Source organism: Trichoplusia ni, chromosome 1 (assembly GCF_003590095.1).
Source record: "Trichoplusia ni isolate ovarian cell line Hi5 chromosome 1, tn1, whole genome shotgun sequence".
NCBI classification, from domain to species: Eukaryota; Metazoa; Arthropoda; class Insecta; order Lepidoptera; family Noctuidae; genus Trichoplusia; species Trichoplusia ni.
This window is the reverse complement of record NC_039478.1, coordinates 8,756,501-8,783,727: the sequence shown is the minus strand read 5'-3', so window position 1 is coordinate 8,783,727 and position 27,227 is coordinate 8,756,501. Positions and strand designations below refer to the sequence as shown.

The 27,227-nt window shown below is 34.1% G+C and overlaps 2 protein-coding genes across 2 annotated transcripts; one reads left to right on the top strand and one right to left on the bottom strand.

Annotated features, from left to right (window-relative positions):
• Window positions 1-59: 59 nt before the first annotated feature.
• LOC113493314 (aldo-keto reductase AKR2E4-like) lies at window positions 60-6,414 on the top strand. The gene is made up of 7 exons (XM_026871244.1): window positions 60-143; window positions 849-938; window positions 3,151-3,318; window positions 4,620-4,736; window positions 5,084-5,251; window positions 5,572-5,766; window positions 6,218-6,414. The coding sequence occupies exons 1-7, from the start codon at window positions 99-101 to the stop codon at window positions 6,359-6,361; spliced, it is 927 nt and encodes a 308-aa protein (XP_026727045.1). The 5' UTR covers window positions 60-98; the 3' UTR covers window positions 6,362-6,414.
• An 833-nt stretch (window positions 6,415-7,247) lies between these two features.
• Window positions 7,248-26,838, bottom strand: LOC113493282 (alpha-tocopherol transfer protein-like). The gene is made up of 8 exons (XM_026871193.1): window positions 26,713-26,838; window positions 11,944-12,103; window positions 11,128-11,290; window positions 10,699-10,757; window positions 10,156-10,352; window positions 9,393-9,503; window positions 8,831-8,933; window positions 7,248-8,432 (listed from the first exon to the last, which is right to left on the bottom strand). Exons 2-8 carry the CDS (start codon window positions 12,095-12,097, stop codon window positions 8,281-8,283), a joined length of 939 nt encoding a protein of 312 aa, XP_026726994.1. The 5' UTR covers window positions 12,098-12,103; window positions 26,713-26,838; the 3' UTR covers window positions 7,248-8,280.
• Between the last annotated feature and the right edge of the window lie 389 nt (window positions 26,839-27,227).

Below are 27,227 nucleotides of genomic sequence, written 5' to 3'. Positions count from 1 at the left end.
GTATCGTGACTTGTAAAGGTAACACCTAAGGTTACACATTACTAGCTTAGAGCTTCCATTTGAAGATTTAACGTCAGTCGATCTTTGTCACTTGTAAGATGAAGCTGTATCTGTTGCCTGTCGCGCTATGGGCTCTTGTCAATGTGAGTTTTGTTTATTCGTTATTTTTTTTATTGAAAATAGTAATTCAATGGTAAAGTTTTCTTATAATACAGTTTTATGTATAGAAAACTATATTGTTAAGAAAAGTTAAGTTTAGGTAGTAGATCTACGTAGGTAAATTAATTGATAATGTTTTCGTTAAGTGTGTTCTGTTATTAAATTATTGTTATATCAAGTTGACATTAATAATGCTTTTATTATATAACATCGCTTTGGGTTATTTGTAATGGTGTTATAATTTACACATAAATTATTATAAATGTTAATTTAATTGCAGTTACAATGTTCTACATGAATCATGAATCTTACATAAATATTGCATTTATGCTATGTTGGCATAGAAACTACGTATTCTAATTAACTTGCTGCTTTTAATATTAAAATGGCATCATCAATATTAAATGGCTTTTCCCAAAATTCTTGAATGATTTCATTTTTATTTTGCCTTTTTGTATGCCTGGAAATATACCGATTTTACAGACTACTAACAGTTAGTAATGAGAGCGATTTCTTCCATTTATATTTATGCAAAACTTACCATTTTAACCATGATAATATATCTATCTTATATATTATCATGCAATGTCTACCCATACAATGTCCTAGGTATTGATAGTTTCTTCATATTGATAAATTTCATGGACATCGTTAATTTAATACTTATCCATATTTCATACTTTTTTCAGGCCATTTCTGGTGAACCCGGAAAAGCTCCTTTAAAGCAACTTAACGATGGAAACGCCATCCCGAGCCTGGCTCTAGGAACCTTCGGATTTGTAAGTATGCTTTATTTAGTAACTAGCTGTTCCTTGCGGCTAGCTGTAAAAACTTAACATTCCTTCAATGCAGTCGGATGAAATGAAATCATTTATTCTGCAAATAGAATATATTTATCATCACTTTTACATGTCTTTTTTTGAGAACTCTGGAGTCGATATTTACTATCTGACTAAAATGGGAAGAAAATGTTGAAACAAATTCAGAGGTCGCTGTCTCTAAAAAGTAAAGTAAAATAATAATAATATAATAATAATAGTATCCTGGGACAACTCACACACGGTTATCTGATCCCAAACTAAGTAGAGCTTGTGTTATGGTAACCAGACAACTGATAAACTTACTTATATATTTCTAAATACATACATATTATAGATAAATTACACCCAGACACCAGAACAAATGATCATGCTCATCACACAACATATGCCCTGGGCGGGAATCGAACCCACGACCTCCGGTATAGCAGTCAGGGTCGCTAACCACTAGACCAACAGGCCCGTCTGTAAAAATAAAAGAAGTCTATGTTTTAAACCAAAGTAAAAACTACCTCCATACACAATTTCATTGAAATCGGTCCTGTCGTTTTTTGCGTGATGAGTTAACAAACATTCTTCCAAGTTTTATAATATTAAACTCTGAATTTTATGAAATTAAATTTAGTATTTAATAATTTCAATGGAATAGTTTTGGAAGAGCCTACTTAGAAAATTCCTTTAAGGCGAAATACCCTTAGTAACTTACAAATTTCATAAACAATATAAAATAAACGCAGTTTGTGGAATACAAAAAAAGCCCTTTACAAATGTTTATTTGTGAACAAAATTCAAAAAATGTAAACATTTTTGTACAGGTAACTTCTTTATTTAGTGTGTTTTCCTTATTGATATTTTAATGTTATACATTATCAAAGAAGATCTGCATTTTTAATTGCCCTTGAAATGACTTTATTTTACATTTGCGGCTTTGAATTTGGTTATTTTTATATTTCAAAGATTGTGACTAAGATAAGACTTGCAGCCTTATGCAAGAATGACGCATAGAAAAAATTAACATGGAAGTAATTAATATTAATAACCCTGGTAGATACCCCAACACATTTTGAATTAAAGTTCTCAACAAGGACTCTACATGTTGAACCAGTGTGCCCGTGCACATCTTTAAAGAGAACCGGGTATATTTCCATGAAGTTATCCGTGACAGAAAAGAGATATTAAAACAATCTTAATAACCGATGCTCACAGCATCTTAGAGTATAATAGCGTAACTATTTATACAGATATAGTTTTCAATACTTCTCCATCTACTTTGGATACCTCACGTCGGTTATTCCCAAAAAGGCGGCGGTTGCACCATCACATTTTAGATCAAAGTTCTCGACGAAACCTCTGTATGCTGGACCTGTGTCCCCGTGCACGCCTAAGAAGGGACTGGGCCTCTACCCTGATGAAATACCCTAAAGAGACAGGTGTCTCTGTCTGTCTTAGGCCCGATTTGTCAATCGTCAAAAAAAAAAATACTTTTATCTGAGGAATAAATATGACAGTTTGACGTATATTCTATACAAAAGCTGTCAAAACGTCAAACATATTCGTCGAATAAAAGTTATCTGGCGATTGAAAAATCGGCCCTTAGTCCAATTAAATATGGAAAAAGACATTTTAGAACATCGTGTAGCTAAATTGCCATAAATTGACTTACTTTTATGTTTATGTAATTGTTATAAACAATAAAAAACTAGTTTGTCCGGTCGAACAACTTTTTTTGTTGTTTTTCGGTTGCCGACCTCATCATTTGAATTTATGGGTCAGGTTCATTAGATTAGCATATAACTTTGGTACCTATAGATATTATTTTCAAAAAAAAGTTGACCAACAATATCTTCGATTATTTTTTTTCTTTCATTTGAATTTTTTTTTGATATTATCATTACGAAGTTAAATTATAATAATAGTATGACACCATTTTCGATGCTTTTTTATTCAACTTTTTGAAGCCTTTACTTTACAGTTGAATAAATTAAATCTAAGAGTAACAATAAGCTATAAGCTTTTAATCTTTAACCTTCACACACGTTTTATGCAGAAAAGACACACACCTGAAATTCCTCGTAAATCCACAAACCGATAAAACCTTTCAACTACACCAAAATTTTCACAACAAAGTTCTCTTTCAATTGTAACCATCTAACTTCTATAAACACACTTTCAGGGTGACATTCCAAAAGTGCGTCAGGCAGTGTTGTGGGCCATTCAGGCTGGCTACCGTCACATCGACACCGCAGCACTTTACGGCAATGAAGAAGAGGTCGGGAAGGGAATCGCTGATGCCATCCAGCAAGGACTGGTCAAGAGAGAGGAATTGTTTGTTACCACCAAGGTAAGGATTTAAGGAGTTTAAGTTAGTGCTTTTTTACTATTTCGTTGTCATTACTAATCATCATCAAACTATTTAAATTTTGATAGTAACTATCGTGAGAATGATTCATTATTAAGTAACTATATAAATACATAAATATAAGCTCGTTTGAAGCGAAGCAAAACAGAAGATTTGTAAAAATGCTTGAGATTCTGATTCGTGAGAACCTGAAACTTAGATAAAAGTTTTCTCGTTTTATGAGTAAAAAATAGTTTCGATATTTTTATACGGGTATTATAATAAAATTATATACACTCGTTGTTGCTCGTGGCCACGTGGCTACGAAGATATGAATTAGGATATTTTTAAACCGGATTTATAATTGTAAAGTTCACGCATCTTCTTTGAGTTTTTGTAACATAATAGATTCCTGCTGTTCCGCTTATCATAGCGGGATAGTTTAACCTTCCTCATCTTTACTGAGCGACATTTTCAAATCTGTCGAGTAGTTCCTGAGATCAGCGCGTTGAAACAAATTCTTCAGCTTTATAATATTATTCGTATACGTTATCTCAAGTAAACAAGGGAAGATGAGAATGCATGACGATGTGATCTTTAGATTAACTGAAGGCTATACGGCAAAACTTTAATTACATTATGATTGCATCTCCGTGAGCTTTTGCACGACATTCGTGTTATAGAATTGTTTCATCATTTGTCCTTTTGTTTATAAAGATAATCGATGTAAAGTTACATGTTGGCTTATGCAAATTATTGAGATAAAGTGCAGAGAAGCTGTTCAATGATTTATATCAAGCTGATGTAGTAAGATAATGCTTTTTTCTTTTGTATTTGTCACAATACAATGACTGTTTTAAGTATAATTAGTTTATGTATTGTATTTATAATAATAAGTGTAGTTTAAAATAATTGTCGGTGTTTTTTATCAGTTGCATAATGAAATATTAATTAGTTCTTAAGTTTTGAGGGTATTCGCTAGTATTCTAACAACCACTGTTTTTAGGATTTCTTATCAGAAGGGTAACAACGGACTCGTGTTCGTAAATTTGTAAGAAATGCTAAACAGATTGATTGGGAGTACGAACCAATTGTTAAACTTGTAGTCTACAAGTTACGGTACTAATAATGAAGATTGTAGAAATAAAAATTTGTGAACAATTTCCTTACATCGCTTAAAAAAGGTAATTAAATTAGATAATTTCTCTTGGCGTGATGGTCTATCATTCGACTATATCTGCAGTGATCCTTCTCCTATTAATGTTACCAATAAAATCTTGAATCATCATAAATGAATCTTACAGCTATGGAACGACAAACATGGTCGTCACCAGGTAGTGCCTGCTCTCCGCGAGTCACTCACCAAACTTGGGCTGAGCTATGTCGACTTGTACCTCATTCACTCACCCGAAGCTACTAACGTAAGTATTTTAACACTGACTTCATAATATATAAAACGTGGTATTTAGAATATACATAAAGCAGTAAGGCATGATACATTTAAGTTTGTCACTATACTTCATCAAACTTGCGAATCTGTATAACATTTAAATCAATATCTAAAGTCATATTAAATAGAAGAACATCTGCATGAAAATGCATGGAATCAGTAATAGAACCATATCTTTTGTAAAAAAATATAAGTCCCAAATGTAAAATGTTAACTACTACTGTTGATAAATAAATGTGCCATACCTTTCCAGCGACTATTTCCAATACAGAAATAATTAGAAAAATTGATAAATCAGCTGACTAACTCTTTATTCAGGAGAACGGTGATCCCGTCGATATCGACGTCTTGAACACTTGGAACGGTATGGAAGAAGCCAAGAAGCTTGGCTTGGCCAAGTCCATTGGAGTGTCAAACTTCGACACTGCACTACTTGATCGACTTATCGCTGGAAGCAACACCGTCCCTGCTGTCAACCAGATTGAGGTGAGTCTACTCTCACTTGTCTTGTCTTGTCCCCTGTTATCTTACCTCTATTCATCTTAAAGATATGTGGCGATGGGTTGAAATTACAGCCATTAGTCGTTAATGGAAAAGTATCAACAAAATCGGTTCATCCGGACCGAAGACCTGAAAACAAAAAAAAAAAACAGAAAAATTACGAACTCTTCCTCTTTCGACATCGGTTTTTTTTTTTTACCAATAGTGTAAATGTCTATATATATGACTACCCAACGATGTGCACAGCTGTTAGCTATTATTAAATAGTTATTCTTACTCACACATTTCGTTTCCTATTTCTTCAGGTCCACCCATCCAAAACCCAAGAGAAGTTGGTAGCGGACAGTCACGAACGTGGTATCGAGGTCATGGCCTACAGTCCCTTCGGCTTCTACGTCTCCAGAGGCAGCCACAACAACCCCGTGAAGAACGACCGCACCGTAGCTGACATCGCCAGGAAATATAACAAGACCGTCAACCAGGTTTTGGTTAGGTACTTGGTAAGTTGAATTTTTGTTTTGGAATATCTTATAGTGGATCGATGACCGAAAATGGAAGCTCGCTTGGACTGGATGCGGAAGGCGGAGGACCGGGTGTTGTGGTGCAACTTGGGGGAGGCTTATGTCCAGCAGTGGACATCTCGGTAGGCTGAATTGAATTTGATTGAAATATAATTACTTAGCATTTCTTTTATGGTTTATTTTTTATTATTAGTATTTTTTGTATTGTATATTAATTGGCAATACAATATAACTATATTACATTAAGCTAATTTGACATTGGAGGCATTTTCGCTGGAAGAAGGCCGAAGAAGCTCAGCTAAAACAAAATCGAGTTAAGTTTCATTTGAATTCTCTTTTCGTTTAGGTACATTGTGGGCAATGTAGAAAAGCAATCTGAAAACCCTTTTTAAGTTTTATTTTATAAGATAACTTTCATTTCACTTTTCAGCTGGAAAGAAGCTTGATCCCGATTCCGAAGTCGACCAACCAGCAGCGCATCAGAGAGAACATCGATGTTTTCGACTTCCAGCTCTCCCCCGAAGATATCAATGCGATCGGTAAACTGGACAAAGATCTTAGCATCTTTGACTAATGTAAATATCGACAAATAAATATAGATTTGTTCGTCTAAAATGTTTCACTGTTTTTCTTGTTTTTGCTTTTATCAATGACTTAAATGTAAATGAAATAATATTTGTGTTTTGAAAAACTTTTCATAGGTTTAAGAAACGAATGTTCTTCGTAACTCCTTGCAAGTTACGATGTAGTTAACCCAAAAAATTGAGTATGTTAAAGTTTGAAAGCCGAAGTCTGTTCTCGCTAATAAGCGCTAATGCTGTTTATCACGTTTTAATGCAATGAGCGGTTTTAAACTGTATTATTACAATAAATTTAGTGAAGCGGATTCAAAATGAATGAACGCATATTTATCGGGATAGCCCGATAATATAACCTCGTCAGAAAGTGATTAAGGACTAAGGTTGGGTTCGAAACTAGTCGGGCTTTTCCGATAAACAAAGTGTGAGTAACCGTTATAAACATACCGGTTTCGACGTGTCAAAGACAGCAGCTGGTTAGGGGATGGAGGTTTAATACACGGTGATTTTTTAGTCGTCTTACAAAAGCAGCCCAGTTCATGTATCCGACGTAAAATACCCCTAGGCGCAGTTATTATTTTTTTATCATCAACTAAGATAATCATACGAAGAAAATTAAACAAGAGAAATCTGAAATATACTCTTAAAAATGATAAAAACGCCGCCGCCCGCGCCCCTCACCATTGTTACAAGGGTCGGACCGCGGTCGCAACAGAGCTGTGTTTCTAAAAAACTACGATTTGCATCATAATATTGAATAAAAATTGCATTTAATTTTTTTTCAAATCGTGTTCTAGTCATTGGATACATGAACTGGGCTGCTTTTGTAAGACGACTAAAAAATCACGGTGTATAAATATAAAAGGAAAATCAGGAACACAATTTACTTAAGAAATAATATTTAATTACCACAGATATGCAACATTATTGCTAGCTTCTTTTGATATTTCATATCTAAAATCCTTTTCGATTACAACTGAATGTTCTTTTATAATTGTTCCCATATTAATAACATACAATAAATCTCATGAGAACCTTATCATAACTTTAAATCATAATTTATCAATTAAAATTGTGTAAATAATTCAATTCTAGATACCTCAAAATGTGCAATATCTAAATTATTCCAATAGAGAGAAGCAAAAAAAATCTATTACAACTTAGTTCTAAAGAGTTTAAGCACAATTGAAATCTCTTGCTATTTTTTTTAAATATCCACCATTTTTTAAACATTCTTAAAAAAAACCATGGGTAATGTAATGTAAGTCACAATTATCACTACTTATATCAATAATACAATTTTTGGACCCAGTCCATAATAATCTAAAATTATAAAATAATACTTCACAGTTTAAGAATACATAATTACCATACAAGTAATGGAACTACACTATTCATATAACTATATTCTGCCTGAACCAGTAATATTAATAGCAAGTACTATAAATTTAATGGACCTAAAATCTCAATTTTTCAATTCTCAAATGATTTGGTAGTAGGTGGCATGGTGGTCACTTGCTTCAATTAGAGTAATCAGCAAGCTTCCAAAACTTCACTTGACTAAACAAGAAACAGTATTTAAACCTATTCTTCTTACTTATTTTTGGACAAGTATACATTATATTGACTGATGTCGATAATTTGACTGCACGGAAAACCGAGTGGTTGAGTTCACTAAGACAAACCCACTGAGCGTGACGTGTCAAAAATTAACAAGTTACTAACCGCACCTGCGATTATGGCACTCGTTAATGCAGTCAAACCCTTTATATCTTTAAATGTTAAGGATTCTTGAAATAATAAAAGAATTGAATCAAAATTTGGTCAATTTGATAAAACCGCCACACCATTAGGCAATACTAAAGACAATAGTGTAGTTCCATTACTTGGAGAAGTAATTGTCGATGTATATCCATCAGTCGATAGAGAGCTGTCTGAAGGAGCCATCGATACCGAACAACTCGTCGTAGTTGGTGGGTCTCCCCGGCCGGAGAGACTCGTTGGCGACGACGCTGTCTTGACGCTTGAACCATTCGCGGTATTCCTGGAGTTTTAGCTTCCATTGCTCTGTGGATTGAAGATGTTGAAAAATTAGATTGAACACTGATTGAAGATGAAATAAATTTATTTGCGAATGGGAGTGATGTAAGTGGAGATATAATGATGGGTGAAGCTTTATTTCACCAATAAGCTAAAACTAATGGATTTTCAGTTCAATAAGAATGTAGGTAAAAGATTAGCCTTATCAGAATATTTGGAAGATCGAAGTTAAGAATCACATACAGAATTCTTATTAAATGTGATTCTTTTCTTCTTTTCATTGGACATGCTGCATGTACTTATGAAATGCTGTACATCATTTGGATTTCGTGCTGAATAGAGATAAGTACCAACCTAGATTATTAATTAGCCGTTTAATCTACACAGTTAAGTTTTTTTTTAATTTGATAAAACGTGAAGTCTACCTTGTAACGACGCCATGGTCCCACACTGTCCGCCGTACTCCGCGGGTAACATCTCCTGGGGAATGTACTTGTACAGGTCCTTCACATCCTTGTGGATATAGATCTGGAATTAAGAATACAGAATTAAGTAATGTAATCTAGGGAAAAAAATATTAGTCGTAGTAGTTTCATTATTAATAGTCCACATTTGTTCGATGCTAATATGACTGGCATGTTGGTTTACTGGTTAGTGGCTTTGAAAAAATATTTTTTAGATATACATAGAGCGGCGTGTTTATGAGTTTTTCTAGTTTTCAGTATAAAAGGAAAGCTTAGTTTGAGACTAGATGGCGGTGTGTTGGTAAGTTGTGGTATATTAGGTAGGTTTTAAGAAAAGTTTTACCAATCCAAAGACTAGAGTAGTTACTCCCAACTATACTCTATTTTCTGCTGTTATCTGCTTTTAAAATGGTATTCTGTCAACCCGCATTGAGCAAGCGTGGTGATCAGTGCTGATGCCTTTTTTATTTGGAGATCTTTGACCAGCAGTTTGTCAAGGCAGCTATCATTCATTGGCACTTACCCGTTTCCTAATTTTCTCCTTGAGGAAAGGTTTCACGAAGTTGACGAATCTCTCGACAAGAGGCGACGTGTTTATTATGTGGACCTCTTTTAGTTTGATGGGGTACGCTTCCTGAAATTAAAAATATTTTGTTGATCAGTCTATATTAGCATTAAGCTAAATAACGATATAAAAACTAGTAAAAAAACTTTCGCTGTTGTCGATATTTTTTTAATTATAGCCATTATAAAATCTAGCGCAGTCATCGAGAGAGCATTCATAACATTTTTTGTTCATATCCTTTGCAGTTCATCTGTAAAATTTCGTGTCATTGACTTTAGTTGAGAAATTAGAATCAAGTTGTTGAAATTTGCTGATTCATTACTTAGGTCATATAAAAATAACGATCAAGACGATTCTGAGACCATGTTAGAACCTCCTTTTAAATTTAATGAGGAGAAAGAAGTATTTATCTAGAATTCGATTATCTATAGTTCGCCTATACCGCCACCTTACACAGAATTTTCATAAAATTATGCTGGTATTGTAACAAGTGATGAGTTTTACGTGTCTGTGTGCCTGTCTATGGTATGGGACAGATAAACTTATTTCAGTTTTTTTGTTGTCCGAAAGGTAATTTAGTCCATAGTGTTCATAGCTTTGTTTGACAAAAGTTCGAGATGAAAGGTTTGACTCTTAGAATACGATACACTATTTTTTTTTTAAAGTGTGGCGAATTTTTTTTTTATTTTTTTTTTACTGGTGATTTTGATTAATGATTTACCTGAACACAAATCATGAACTTCTTAATGGTAGCAGCAGAGAGTTTCGCCAGCATACTGGCTCCGAGAATAGCGGCATCCAGCACGTAGATATCTCCTGCCACTCCCTCCTTCTCCTCTGTGAGTCTTACATCTCCTATCATGAGAGCCAGCTTCAGGGTGTCTGTGATCTGCTGAGCATTTAAGTCTGGGTGGATACCTGAAATAAAGAATGGATTAGTTAAATGGAGTTTTCTAAAAAGTTCTTGTGACATCAGGTTATTATCATGCTGCAATATTAGTACGATTTAAATTAAATTGTCAATCGTTTTCAATAAAATTGTGATTGAGTACTTTGAGATATTCGATTTGTGTCTTTGTTTGGTATATAATGTTAAGTTGGTGTTTTGCCATTTGAAATGAACTTTAAAGCATTATACCTATGCGACAGGCGTTTTAGTTGAAACGTTTTTAAGAGAAGGCATTGTAAAAATCAGTGTGTTGCAGACCTTATCAAGATTAACCTTATCAGTGCTTGTCTTATTCTTTATGAGTTTCATGCTTACCTCTGCAGATGGTAACTCTTCTTCCATTTGGCGTGATGCCGGGTAGTGGAGGTCCTTGTCTGAAATATTAAAACCATCAGGGTTAAGTTTGTATTCTTTAGCTGTAGGTGAATATTTTTAAAGATTTCGTAAACTCTAAGAAAAATACAAAACAAAATTTTCAACCGACTTTGAAAAGATGAAGGTTTTCACTTCACAGTCTCACGTTCTCAATTCTCAATTTTTTCATTTAACGTCAAATAGCTGCCGTCAATGTTTTCATATAATTACATCACGTTTTTAATGGAAATCGGTTGTTTTGTTCTTAAAAAAATATTATATTGTTTACATTCTTATAAAGAATCTATATTTGAAAAAAAACCCGGTGCCTATGCTACATCTACTCAAGTTCTTCTATCAAAATCTGACATAAATAATATATGTACTTACATTTTGTTAGTCATAACCTCTTCCAGTTCGGGTCTTGTAGCATCACGCTTGGTAAAGAATTCAGGGCAAGCAGCTCTCATGGTGAAGTACATGTCTAACTTCCTCTTACATTTCTCCAGAGAGAAGCTACTGCCTCGCAGAAACGTCATTATTGGACCCGTTTCTGTAAACAGGTTGATATCATCATTATTAAACAAGTCGATATGGTGAATCAGCTGTTGGTTAAGGACTCCTTTTGGAACCGTTACTAGTTGGGCAACCTCGAGGTATCACCCTCACGAAAGTAATAATATAAATTATCATCATTTGTTATTTCATTCAGTCAGAATGCTATGACTATTGTATTGTCACCTGTATAAGCCTGTTAAACCTACTTGAGATTTTTAGAGTAACTCTAGAGAGGCCAAACTATTAATATGTTTCTGTCGTGCACACTAATACTTATCATCAGTTTTAGACGTTTTTAAACCATACACATCGTCCCCATGATTTTCCAACTATGTTGGGGTCGGCTCTTAGTATATCTGGATGCAGCTAAGTACCAGTGTTTCACAAGGAGCGATTGTCTAGATGACCTCCTTAACCCATTTATCTGGGCAACAAGTTCCCCTTTACTAAGACTGGTTGTCAGACTTTCTAGCTTCTGACACACAATTTAACAGGTCTTCCGAAACGCGAATGAATGGTCACCCATCCATGGACTGACCGATGACGACAAGCTTAACCTTTGATCGATCAACTTTTACAGTTGTAGCCATACACAATGAAGTTTTTAATCTACGTCATCGAGTAAAAGAACTATGGAAGTAATGTTACCCCAATCGTCAGGCAGATGTGGCTGCTTCTTCAGCCACTCCCGGATGGCAGCCAGGTCTCTGTCCCGGGTGGAGACGTCTTCCTTCAGCTCCACGCGGATGCTCTTCCATAACTCACCCGCCGGCTGTTCTAGAAGTTCCTGTTTCAGTTTCATGGTTTACTGTAACAGAAATGATTCTGGGATTAGAATTGTGTAATTATGTTTTTGTGTCTTGTAAAAAATATTTTTGGTGTGTGGGACTTTGGGTTGTAGGGGTTAAAATGGGTTAGGAGTCAAACCTGCCGGGGAGGCGGGATTGTTCAAAAGGGTTATCGTGGAAGGAACATGGGTGTGTTTTATTCAATAGAAGTCTGACACTACCATCCGCTCAATCCAAAGCGGAGGAGTCATTTTGATGATTTGTCATCCGAAAATTAGGTTTTACAAACGCTGAAACCACGCACCAAAAGTCCAGAATTAGGTTTTCAAAAATGATTAAATACGTTATATAATATGAAGAACAGCCCTGGATGTTTTTTCTTATAACATTTGTGGATATGATAATTTTTGTCTGATTGCGGGATTTGAACCCGTCTTAAATCACGGCTATGTGTACAGTCAAATGATGTTGTATGATATTTAAAAGTATGATAATATTAGCTTTTGAGCGTTCTTAGTGGGTGTCGGTCATGGCTGCAAAAAGATTATGTTTGTTCTAAGAATTCAAGGTGACTTATTGATTTTCGTATTGAATTGATCTTGACGATGGCTTTAGAAATATAGAAGTAAGTAGACATATTATACGTGGTAATGATATAACATCGGGATTCTCCATAGAATATCGAACAAAAAACCAAGTTATGTATTTTTCTATTGAGTACTTATTTACTTAGTTATTACGTATAACTTTTTGCTAGCTTCAACACAATTACTTTGAAATGCTATTAAAAGTTAATGTTATATCTAATTGTGCATACTATAAAGTTTTTTCTTACGTAGATAACGTGTTAGTTCATAAGAATACCGTGAAAATAGAAAATATAATCGAAAAATAAATTTGTTCTGTATAATTAAATTCAGATTTTATTATTATTGTGTATTGAATGATTAATTATCAAATTTTCATTCAATACTCATACTTAATTGGGTAATGACCTATTCATTACCCGATTGAGTATTTTACCAAAGCTAAAAATAAACAAAACTTCAAAGTTTCAATTTGAAAGTTGTTTACTCGTAACTTCCCAATATTCGATTACAGTCGCTGTACAGATAGCCGAGTCAAGGTTACCACGAATAACCCACTGGGAGCCACATGTTGTGGGTTCGATCACCGGCGACAAGCTTTCTGTGACCCACCAATGTTATTCTAGGTCTTGGGGTTTTACTTGTGCCTTGAATGTTTCTTAAACCTCCCGCGACACAAGGATTTAATTCTTTAGTGCGTGGTTTTCACTGCGTGTTGATGGTTCGATCCCCGTAGGACATACGAATGTGTTTTTAAGTTTGGGTGACTTATGACGTGAATGTTCAGGAAATGCCAAGCGACACAAGTTTTAAATTACTGAGTAGTTCGTGTTTTTAAGATGAAACCTATTAAGTCGTCAAAATAGTTTGGTGTTACATCCGCTTAAAGTTTCTCAACTATCACATGAGGTAGAAGGTCACTGCTGTTTGCTCTTAATCATCAAATCGTGTTGTAAGTAACTGATGCAATATCGCGGTTCAAACTTAACAGCTCGTGTTGAACGGGGAATTCCATCTTACGACTAGTGGGTTCAATTTGTCTGAATAACCTGCAGCATTAATATTTTATTTGCAAAAGCTACGTGGCAAAAACTTTACGCTGTGGTCGAAATGTACTTTTGTGTTTGCAGTAAGTTAGAGGACTTAGCGATAAATGGTGGGTGAATCAAGGTGGAGCACGATGTCGATTTTGACTTTTGAGAAGTGCTACTTAGCACCGTACCCAAAGTAAAAATAGGAACTCTGCTTTTAGGGACCGTTGTATGTTCAGTTCAGGCTGTGATAGATATAAAGTTGAGATTTTTAGATCATGCATTTCTGCTGTCGCTAATACAACTAAAAACAAAGATTGAGGTTAATATCGGTTGTTAATCCCTTCTTCTATTAAGCAGAAAGTTGTAGAAATTAAGGCTTTGGAAACAGTTTTGCATGATTTCTTAGAATCGTATTAAAAGTTTAAAAGCAATAAAAAATAATAATAAATGCTTCTTGATATGTAAATAACTAGGACAGAGATTATTTTCTAAATAAATTAAAGTAGTTATTAATTTATAATTGGGTTTTCGCGCCCGTCCGCGTCTCCACCATTTATATAGCTATGTATTTGTTTAGGCAATTTGTGATAATTCCTAGTTTTTGTTCCAATAACTTATTTTGATTTAAAGCTCCTTATTTTTCACACTTGTGTGTGATATTTTCAAATGTTAACTTGAAATCTTGTTTCTTTTGTAAGAGGCGAGACTTTTGTTTTATATTTTTTCTCAAAATAGTTTAACTGCTCTCAAGAGTGATTTGCAAAAGATTGATTAAATCTCATTTGGGTAATAAATGATAGATTTCGTAAATAAATGGTATAAAAGAACGATTTAAGCAACTCTTAAGCTGCATTTTGATGATACAATTTAAGCCCAAATTGCTATTGAGATGGCTATTGCATGATGCCTATTTCAACAAATGCTTACATGTCTTCATTTACGCTTCATAATGTTACTTTCTGTTTTTATCCGCCATTTATTTACTACGCTCTGTTATTAAGTGTAATTATTAGCATATTTACTACTTCCGTCGTATTTAAAACAATAGGTAAATTATAACATTTTTTCATGTTACATTGTTTCTCGGGTTTATTATAAATCGTTAAATAAATTGATTAATTATGAAGAAGATTATACTTGACTAGCTGTTGCCCGCGACTTCGTCCCCGTGGGTTATGATTTATACCTGCCCTATTTTTTACACATTTTCCATTGTATCTTCGCTCCTATTAGTCGCAGGGGATGGTTTATCGCCTAAAGCTTTCCTCGATGAATGGTCTATACAACACAATTTTTTTTTCAATTTGGACCAGTAGTTCCTGAGATAAGCGCGTTCAAACAAACAAAAAAGCTCTTTAGCTTTATATGTTAGTATAAATAGATAAGTGTCATAAGTAAATGCTTTGAAACTTGATTCAAGATTAAGATTGACTAACAATATTTTCAAGGGGTTTGGCGAGATTTTAGTCGATATAAATCTGATATATCCCGGTTTTGGCGTGGTTAGAAAATATTTTTCACCAGTGCCTAGTAGCTTGACGGTTCCATCACCAAGTCAAAGGTCGTAGGTTGTAATCTCGACACTCACTATAAGTACACTTTCCTAACAAGTAAATTAAGTAATTATCGCTTGCTAAAAATGGTGACGGTAAATTTAATGAGGAAACCAGCACTGCACACACCCAAGAATGTTTTCAAGGTTTTGTTAAGTTACGTCAAAGGCCTACGGACGGCTTAAACTCTGACACCAGCGGGGGAACGATTCTGCTGTTTACAATGGCCGATGAATTAATGAAAATTGGCAAAAATCGTATTATTCTAAGCATTTTCTAATACAATAATTGGAAATTGAGTACGAGGCGAAGCACTCACGGTCAATACAATAAATTTTGATTTTTTTTTTCAAATTTAGTAAAATTGCAATTTTACTAAATTGGACCCAGGTTGTACATCAAGGATACGAAAAGATGAAGACTATATACCTCAAAAGTTTGGTAGCTCCATAGGAGAAAGATTTTTTTAGAATAGAACAAGGTTTATAATCCTTTAAGGTTGTTTATTGAATCTGAAGCTATAAAATTATTATCAAGCTATCAATGTTGTACACGTGTTGGTTGTAAACATAACATTTGTTGAAACGTGCATAAGTAAGTACGTGGTGCGTAATTGTAAAGTCCATGCAGGGATCGTCAACATACTGGTTGAAAAGTAGTGAATTTTAATTATTGTAATGAGGAAGGTGTTTTCTTCGAGTTTTATGGTTACTTAAACGAGTTGCAGGTATGTCATTTTATTTTAGGTTATGTCATTGTATGCTATAATAATGTAGTCGGTGTAAACTTTTAACAATATTGTATTAAGTCATGACGCCATCGAACAGTTCCTTATTAAAAATCCTTTTAATGTAATAAAATAGTTTTTGACCAGACTTTTGTATGCATATTTTCAACCTACTTTAAAAAAGATAAGGTTTTTGTTGTTTTTTTGTCTTTTTTAAGTTTGTTTTTGAGCCCCATACTGGTGTGGCAATTTTGGTAATATCCCAATCCTATTAGATACGCACCGCTGTCTGTCCGTCCGTCCGTCTGTCATGATGTTCCACCCTAAACTTTATTTGAAACCCGTTCTTTTTTACCCTATATGCATGGAATCCTAAGTGTCGCGAGTTTGACTCGCACTTGACTAGATTCTGATGCTTACCAAATAAAATCTTTGCAAAACGGCTGGTAAAAAAAAAACAAAACACATTTTCGAACGCACAATGTGTATGCAACATTTATTACACTTCTTTGCCAAGAACTCACATTGCCCAAAGTTTAAAAAAGTATTTACAAACTTTCGCTTCACCGCCATAAAATTAAGCCATACAACCAATTAACAGGCACATGCTATAACATAAACAGACGTATGTGCCTTCATGTGCGTGCTGGTACGTCAAGGTGACAGTAGTGTCGCAAGTAAGTGGTACTTACAGTGATTAGATGAACGAATGGATTATAATTTGAGTACATGTATATTTTTGAGTCTGAGTGTCCTGGGACGTGTGATTTTAAAGTTTTGTGTGTGGGTTTGTTATTACAAAGATGCAATATTATGATGCAAGGATTGTAAAATATTACTAGATACGGTTACACTAAAAAAAGCTTCGATCGAACCCACGACACGTCGCGCTCATTGGGTTTTGGTGTGGTGACTTCATCCATTCGACTATCCTTGCAGTCCATTTAAGTCAAGGAAGTTCTAATCTAATCTAGTTTTGATTAAATACTTTTTTGATTAAAATATTATAAATAATGCACTAATAATTAACTTCCAGTCTAATCATGAATGACGATCTTAACGACTATCAAAGATGTGTATATAACTGCCTGGGACCCACATTTTTCCGTGTCTTCCGAAATATGGAGGAACTCATTATAGCATCACCCATTCACGAACCGACGGTATTAAGCTTAGCTTAACCTGTGATCGATCAACTTGTGTAGTTGTAACCTAGCCGCTAGCTCCTCTTGACTTAACCATAACGAAATGTGTGTCAGTTGATACAGCTACGTAAATCCTAGGATCATCTTGAGTAATAATGTACAATTATATCATTACCTATTTAATGACAACTTGGCAGTAATTTAAATCAATTTGAACTTACGTCATAAAATTAAATGTGTAATTACAGACATTCATTTAAACAAATCACCTATTGAAGTCTTCTATACTATGTAGGGTTTACAATATTAAATTTATTATTAGTTGTTACATTGTAATGATTTACATTACGTCTGCTTTGTAAACTCTCACAGCAGGAGCTCGTAAACAAGTGGCAATTTTACAAGCGTAACACTCATAAAAGAGAGTTAAATAGGTACATGGAAATTGTACACATACTGGCGACTGTTTTGACAAAATGATAATTTATACGATCAGGCCATCACCAATAACCTATAGAAGTCTTCAGTCAGTCATCACCAATCACCAATAACCACATAACTTGAAAAAAAAATGACTACGCTGAGGAATTTAGGCACCTAATTCTGGTGTTGTGGGGGATTTCACAATAATTAAAATCACATGCATAAGAACACCTAAACTAGGGACAACCATTCGTGGATCAAAACTTGCCCTAGCCGGGAATCGCACGATGCGTCGCGTATTCGCTATTATTTTCGGTGACTTCAATCACTCGGCTATATGCTCAGACAAAAAAATTAGAAAACGGTGACTTTGAAACGAATTTTATAACAATTTGAGTTTATTGAATCTGTTATCAACTTCAATTCAACTCGGAGTTAATCTAATTATTGATCCTTGTCACGTGACATAATTAAGGACAAAGTACAACTTAATTTTAATTACCAAGGATTATCGCCAACCAAATGTTGGGCTCACCTGACCTTACTATAACGATCACAATTAATAGCGATTGTGTAATAATATGTACTGATGATGTTTTATAATCTATGGATAATGGTTTAATGATGCTTCATACGGATACGGAGTTTATTTCCATGTAGTTGTTATATTCTATTCGAGTTTGTTTCAATTTACTGCGAAGATATTGTTTTCATCGCTATTTTTCTACGGGCAAACTAATTGAATGTCGACCCCAACGGCACATATTACTAAAAAGTTACTTCGCCGACAGCTCATGATTAAGGACTCTGGTTGGGTCCGAAACTAGTAGGACCATCCCGAAAAATACGCGTGAGTAAACCGTTGCGTCAATTAATAATTAATTAATGATAATTAGAAAAAGTTAAAACGAAAACCAGTTTAGTTTAGACTCGCGACGAATTAGCTGAAAAGAAACAAATTTGACGAAAGAGTATACTACACTTAATTACTTCACTAAAATACTTTACACTAGTAAAATAGTTAAAAATAATAAAGATATTATTTACAAATCGTCGAAAAAGGTATCTTCATCCCTGTCAAAGGCAGGACCTTACAAAGAAGCCACTTTAGAATTTCAACGAAAAGAAAATTCTTTGTGCAAAAAATAGTTGGTAAGTCGAGTCGAGTGGCGTATGTACCGGTTTCAAGGTGTCGCTAGCTCTGAGGTCCCGGGTTCGATTCCCGGTCGGGTCGGTATAAAAAATCACATTTCTACATTGTCTCGGGTCTGGTTGTTTGTGGTACCCTCGTTGTATCTGAATTCCATAACACAAGTGCTTTCGCAACTTACTTTGGGTTCAGAATAATGTATGTGATGTAGTCCGCATTTATTTATTATTTACCACAAAGTTTTCAAGCACTCTATCATATTCCGCAATTTATCGATTTCAAAACCTTATCTACTGAAAAAATAAGTGGACAGGTGAGCTGGAAGCATTGATAACTAAATGTTTGCACGATATATTTTGATCCTATCTTGCAATGAGTACTAAATAAAAGCTACCGATAACAAACAATCCCACTAAAAAGAGAAATGTGAATAAGAGCCAAGTTCCATAAAATGAAATTTATCTTACTTGTTGACTTCAACGAAAAATAAATGAGGTCCAACTAGGAGCCAAGTTGAATGGTCAGTCCTGATATTAACCTATTTATAACAACTTAAACCGACATCCGTGCTATTACAAAACTAAGCTATATTCATACTAATATAAAGTTCAGTTTTGTTGAAAATATCTAGTCTCAGAAAGACGTGACCTCTCTCTTTTTGATGAAATTTAAAATAGGTTAAGACCATTTCTAAATGTTGTCAACAGATATTATTGTCATGTACACGCATAAATGAATGTAAGATTTATGCTCGTAAGCGATCTGAAACAATGGCGAAAGTCATGTTACTGTATAGCTGACGTACTTTCTTAAGAGAGAAGATGCCTTTCGATAATTTTATGATGACTTGAATGATACATTCGAAGAATAAAAAGATGACGTCGAATCCAGATATCATTTAATCAGATTAATGTTATAAATCTAAAATTATTTGTGTGATTGTATGTGTTACCTCTTCACGCCAAAACGACTGGAGAAATTTTGATGAAATTTGATACTTTGGATTTACACAAACTACTAATAATTGACATTAATGGAGAATTTAGATTAATGTAACAAAGTTGCTTATCCTCGATAATTATTTTCAGTATTTTTTGTTCTACTGCCAAGCTATCACGATTTACAAGATACAGCTTGGTGACGAACGGACAAACACACAGACAGACATAGCATTCTTAGTAATAAGGTTCCGTTTTTACCCTTAAAGAACTCTAAAAAGGAGTTTATTTACTATACAACACATTATAATAACTGCTAAAGTAACTAACCACAATATTTCACTATGATGAGACTTCAATACCATTATTGAGAACACCAACCAGTGTCCCTACCACCATCTCTTAAAAAACACTCTTGTATTACAAGAGCGAGATATCGCTCTACATGATGTCTAATGCGGTCTCTTTTCCACAACCGCAACAGTCTCACTTTAAGATCAGATAGTAGGCGTCCAGTCAGCGCGGATGCATTGAGGTAAATGCACCTAACTGTTCAAATGCAGTTTACAACGGAACCGAACAAGTGAACCGAGAATTGAAATAATGTGACTTATGTTATTCTAGGTAGATACAGTTTGCAATACATTCTGATATTGCTTTTGTAATGTGGAAATGTAAAACAGAAAATCATACGATTTGTGTTTTATGACATATATCAGACTAGACTTTAGCTTTATATTCTTCTTGATTTATCGTTATCATATTAAAAGAAATATTAATATTAAACCTGTTATTAGTATTTTTTAAACGACTCCTTCAGTAACGAGTTTTATTCTTGTGTCGCGGGGGATTCACAAATATTTAAATCATATGCACAAAGACAGCCAGACTCAGAACTAGCATTTGTGGATCACAAAAATCTTTGTCATACGTGGAGATCGAACCGATTTTACCACACGATATACTTGTATTTGAGATATACATTAATTTTTGCAATAGAATCAGATACTGATAAATTCGCAACTTCACCGACTATTTTCTACAATCAAGTCAATACATTACAAATCCAAATCACACAATCAAATATAAAATTCGCTAACACCATCGTAATACATTGGAGGCAAACAAGGTTCTATTATTGAAAGTCTGTCGTCACAAATCCGTATTGACTCATACCCATACATCACTATGTGCTGTATCTGATGAAGCAATGACTTTGACAGTAAGTGTGGGTTGGCATTGAAGAACGCCCTTGTGAGATGGAGTACTACGGAGTAGTACGGAGATAGTCTTGCAAGGCAATGGTAGATCTGTTGATGTTTTCGGTACTGAAAGAGTTATGGGATCTAGAGTTTCTAATCTTCTTTCTTGTATCGGTGTCTTCGGTCGGCATTCTTTGACTGAAGTTATTGAAGAGTGATCAATGGTTGAGTGAAATTTTAGTTAATATGAAGGCCGAGCCTTTTTGCACAAAGTTACTGATGATATATTTTATGATTATGATTCTCATGTGATATGGAACTTAAAACAAAAGCAATCACTGCGTCCTAAACCATTTAATTTATTTAAAACAACCTTTTTCAGCTGCTCTGCCCGCAAAGAATTGAAAATGATCCCACGGAAACGTAACACAGGGATGAAAACTATCTTATGTTAACACATAGGATAAACTAGATAGGTTTTCATGTTATAAAATATAAAATTTCGTCCAAATTTGTGCCAAGTGTTTGGAGTGACTTGATGCATGCTTGATGCTACAATCCAGCAGTAGACAGATGATGTAAAGGCAGGTAAGTGGTGATGAAACACATCTTAACTTATTAGCTGGACTTTGTATAAGTATCGCTATTAATGCGGGTTTCATAAATGTAATTTGATGGATATGACAGAAACGTTAGATGGTGCAATTTGACCTTGAAAGAATATAGCACTCAATACCATTTCAATGTATGTAGGTAGGTATTCTGGTATATAACTTAATGTATTGTTAAAAGTTAAGAGATTCCTCTATTTAATACAGGTTATTATCAACAGGTTATTATCAATTTCTGTTTGTCTTTTGTTCGCTTTAAAGTTTTTACCAGATGACAGGCAAGCAAAGTGGAATACTAATTTGTAGAAAACGCATCGAGCTATTTGAGTACGATCCCCGGGAAAAAGCATTTGTGTTATCCACAATGCTTGTCCTGAGTCTGGTTGTCTTTTGCATGTGACTAAAATTTTTGTAAAATTTCATGCACAAGGATTAAATTAATAAGTGCAGGAGCCGTTTTATTTATCTTGCCTCTGTGGAAACTCATAGTGGCTTGTTCCATGCAATAAAATGCACCTCTCGTCAAAACCAATGTTCATTTTCTTACATGTTAATATATGTATTTGCAAAGTTTCTCGTTTGTATTTATTTAAGAGGTAGCAAAGTACGCAGTTGCTTCACCCGGCTTCGGACATACACTATTCAATAACGTGTTCTACACTTGACAACCGGTCACTTGACAAGCTTCTTAGTCTTTATTTACTTTGTCAAGATGGTAGGTCGAATAAAATAGTCAAACAAAGATGTTCGAATTGGTATGAGTACGGAATTTACGGATACAATGTTTGCAATCAAATATTGTTTCAAGAATTTGTATCAATATTCTCTACCAACCCTCACCGGCGGTGGAGTGAGATCATTTATTTATTTTCAAAAAATCAAAGTAGCCTAAATTACTCTTTATTACATCAGCTGCCTGCCAAAATATCCATTCAAATCGGTCTAGTCATTTCAGTGATTATCCGGATCAAACGAAAACGTAGAAAAATATTTTGGTGCATGTACCGTTTATTATGTATATCCATTTGCATTTACAAAAGACATTGCAGTTTTGTCTACATGTATAGACGCTGTTGAAGAAGATCGAACAAAAAGTAAATCACAGACTTCAAAAGTAGGTACTAACTACTGTCAGTAAAACAACATACCACTTACTATGCGTATTTACCGCGACGAGAAAAAAGCTTTTTTACGTCCGTGATTTACACGAATTTGAACTTTGGCTCTCATAATTTTACTAATAACATACACTTAACTATGTAACCAGGCAAGTCATAAATAAATAGACTTAAGGTAAAAATAGGTTTTTTGAAACATCAAGAGGAATGGAGAAATCTTAATTTATTCAATTAATATTAATTCATGAATTACAAGAAATTGATATCATACAAAACCACATTGTTTTAGTAGCAAAGGTTGTTGAAAACCATTACAAATATTCAGGTATTTGCTGTACCTAGGTCATAGAATGAACTACCCGTGAAATACCTTGTAATAAAACCTTTTTGTCTTGCAAAACAAGAGTTGCATTACACTTATTTTCTCAGGCCTTCGCTAATTAAATCACGGGGTCACATTCCTTGAAAGTTTAGCTAGAAAGAAACTTCGTTACTAAACTTAGTAATTACTTTTGGTTCTATAATAATATAATTGTTGTTTATGTTTTGCATTTATTTAAATCCTACTTCCCAAAATACAGTCGAAATTTACCACTAAACATGAAAAAACAATTCCAGTTTTTAAAGCTTAATTGTATGAATTAAATTAACTATTTGGCATATATCCTGTTAACAAGTGTGAAATCTTCTTCTTCTTAGTGAAAAGATGATGGATATCACTCAAATGTTTGGAGAGCACTTTTCAATTCGACATGTTAAATCATAATATATCTAATTTTGATCGATCCCATTAGCAGTGACACTTATGCTATCTATATTTTTGTTTATGTCCCTTATCTGGACAACCAACAAAGACCTAAATAATATATATTAGTATAATATTAAGGAATAATGAAATCAAATAACCTTAACATTATCGAACAATAATTTCCCTTAATTTTATATCACTAATTCAACATCATAATCTTAAAAAACGCAACAACTTAACATTTTGGTCAATGCGTGCAGAACTGTTATTACAGTAACGAATGATCGCTAACGTGTTGCAAGCTCGACTCGCGAGTACTCGTGAGTGATAGGGTTACCAAACACTTGCCCAATGCTTAGGAAAACAACTCGCGACCTTGCGTTTCAGATGAATTCTTTATGATGGTGATTATCTTTAAATTATTGCGGCAAGGACAAACAATCGTATTGTCATGGGAAGTTTTTGAATTATTGGAAAGAATTTAATGTTATTATCAAGCGAATATTTTTTTATAATTGAAAGAAGTATTGCTGTCCAAGGAGGATGTCAACAAAACAATTTGGAAACGTTCATGTCATTTGATATAATTATAATTTGCGTGGTTTAGTAGTAAAAACTATTGGGATGTCAACGTGACAAAAAGTTTAATTTCAGTGGTGTTTTTTGGTAGTTTAGATGCACACAAGTATACCCCAAGTTAATGTTTTCTTATGGTCATAGGGGAAAAAGCATTTTAAAGGTACACATATTTACTGTGTTCTCTTAGAAGTTATTAGATTAAAACAATCTTGATTTTATATGAACAAACTTTAACCATAACTTAGGCACATTGACCTGGCCGTTTAAAACGCTGATCTATGTATATACCTTCTTTTTGTTTGTTAAGCGGGGGAATCCTCATGGACGCCCACTCCCTCGGGGGAGGAAATGGGTAGTGTCAGACTTTTACTGACTAAACCTGAACCGCCGCGCTACGTCATCCGCGTTTTTGTGTAAAGCAATGAGTTGCAAGCCTTCATACACTGACCTGAAGTGAAAATTTCTGTTTAAGCCTATAATTGGTCGAGTGGCGTACGCACCGGTTTCAAGGTGTCGCTAGCTCTGAGGTCCCGGGTTCGATCCCCGGTCGGGTCAATGTAAAAATTCACATTTGTACATTGTCTCGGGTCTGGGTGTTTGTGGTACCTTCGTTGTATCTGAATTCCATAACACAAGTGCTTTAGCAACTTACATTGGGTTCAGAACAATGTATGTGATGTTGTCCGCATTTATTTATTTATTTAATTGATCAAAAGGTGCCTAGGTAACAGTTTAAGAGGTCACTTACGATTTTTTTAAATTAATATACTCGTTTTAGTTCGTCATCTAATTTTCAATTATTTACAACATTACCGTACCTAAAAGGTACTGCCTTAAAAGTGACGAGAGTTAGACCAGTGACGCATACACATGCATAGGACAATCAGAATAGAATAACAAGTATAAGTGTTATATATTCTTCCTCCCACTGATTCATATATAAATTGATTTTTTATGTTAATGTTGAGACCAAGTATGTATATGGGAAATCGTGCGTTAAATGCTATAAGTGAAGATGGGGCAAAATGCAATTAAGCGTTTGTATTAGATTAATATATATATAGGTATACTAGCTAACCCATCAAACGTTGTTTTGCCTAATAAAAAAATACAATATATTTTTTTTAGTGTGAGCAACCCTCATCACTTAGGGGTATGAAAAATAGATGTTGGCCGATTCACAGACCTACTAAATACGCATATAGGGAAAATTTATCTTGGATACACATGTACGCTTTCGTACAAGTAGACTAAACAAAAATCGAATTAGCAAAAACAATCACCCATCAAAATTAATACCGTAATATGTGGTGCAAACTCGCGTACCTGCCCGCGCAGGACAAGAATGATGTTTGATCCATTAATGCTTTGTCTCAATTAATTCAATTCCAATTACATTTATATGCATGTGGAATGCGAAAGTTTGTATGTATTGATGACTGATGTGTGTTTCTCTTTCACGCAAAAACCACTGCAAGGATTTCGTTAGACGAAACTTTTTACACAGTATAGTTTATAACCAGGAGATCCAGGAATAACAATTAGGATAGCTTTATTTTTTTTAGATTTTATGTTCCCGTTTCCCTTTCGATTTGTAGCAGACGGGCCTGCGGGTAACAGATAGTAAAACAATATATGAATAGACGTGAAAGAAAAGCCATAACCCTTCTTTGGCAGTCGGGTAATAAACAACTATGTTCACTTTGGCATTGACCTTCATTTATGTTCTGCAATAGTTTACGATGTTAATATTTAATGTTAACACCTCAATAACAATTTACTACTATTTGAAGATCGTGATGAAATTGTTATGTCTTAAGAAATCGCTTTGATGCTTCTTCAGGGACTTGCGGCTACGACTAACGTTTTTTGAAAATACTAGCTATATCAGCGACTCCATTCGCGTGGAGGAGCGAATCTGGGAAGTTTCTTTTTCATACGTCTTTCGAACAAATTTTAGGTATAGAAATATGTTGAAGTATAAATAAATATAATTCTTTATAAAGCGATAGACCTAAAATAAACAATAAAAGTTGAGTTTATCTCAATTATACATCAGAGTACACAATTAAATGGGATTAGCCGTTACTGAGTTCATCGCGCACAAACGTATAGACATAAGAGATAAAATATACTTTCGTTCGCATCGTTTGTAAATCTAAATTATTTACCGCCTAAACTAATGTAACACAACTTTCTTAAACCTTCACCAGTCAATTTCTCAACTCTAAGTGCCTATAAAACATTCAATAGTCTAAAAACAGGTTCTGTAGACAATAACTAAAAGAAATTGCGTTGAACTTACATGTACCACAGATTATAAATAAACAATCTCGCGCCAAAAGAAAGTATGCCAGCAACTTGTAAAGTGTGTAAGGAGTTTCAATGTCACTTGCTTTTTTTTATCGGGTATACATCATGATTTTGTTATTATTTTATCAGCTTCATATGAGCTATCTGACGAATGTGCTTCTAATAAATTTTCTAGCAAATTTTGAAAAAACATTAGGTTTCTAAAACTTCGCTCAAATATTAGGATCGATATAATTTAATTTATAAACATAATCAGGGTAGTCATAAATTTACTTCTAGAATTAAGTCAGTCTTAGTTAATGCCACTTTTTTTATAGAAAATATTATATATAAAATTAATTTTGAATAAAAATAAAAAAATAGTTATATTGTTGTTATTTTTGAATTATTCAAAAAGAACATTTTTCCAAATTAAGCTTAATTAGACTGATTAAAAAAAAACAAACTGCAATTCGAAATTTAAACCTCATAATATTAAAAACAATAATTCCGAATACTCACATGCTAATCTTCACAGCCACACAACACAATTTTTAAACTTTTTTTTAGGCAAAGGCGTATGTCGCGTCAGCCGAGCTGCAAGACTCGGCGTACACTGAGAGGAGCTTACCTCTCTCCGGGCTCATGTTGAGAAATGCATTCAACGTGGGTTGTGTACATACGGCTGTATATTTGAGGTGGTTTAAAAAAAGAAGATTCTATTTTTTTTTCAGCTGGTAAGTGTTTGCTTTCTAAAGAGTGAGGTTAAGAGTGCTTACCATTTAATAAAGGAACGTTAAAATTGGAACATCGCAGAATTTAAAAATGATAAGTCTAGTGGTTCCAAAATTGCCTGCAGTTAAAAATTAGAAGAAAATAAACACAGGGTCGATTAAAAAGTAAAAATAAAATATATCTGTCAAGAGTAGTGATAGTAAACGAAATATTTTACATGCAATGACAAGTTTTTTTTAAGTTCTTCATATCTATGCAGTTATTTAGAGCGTTATAAAGACAGGCCTGTCTCAATTTTCAAA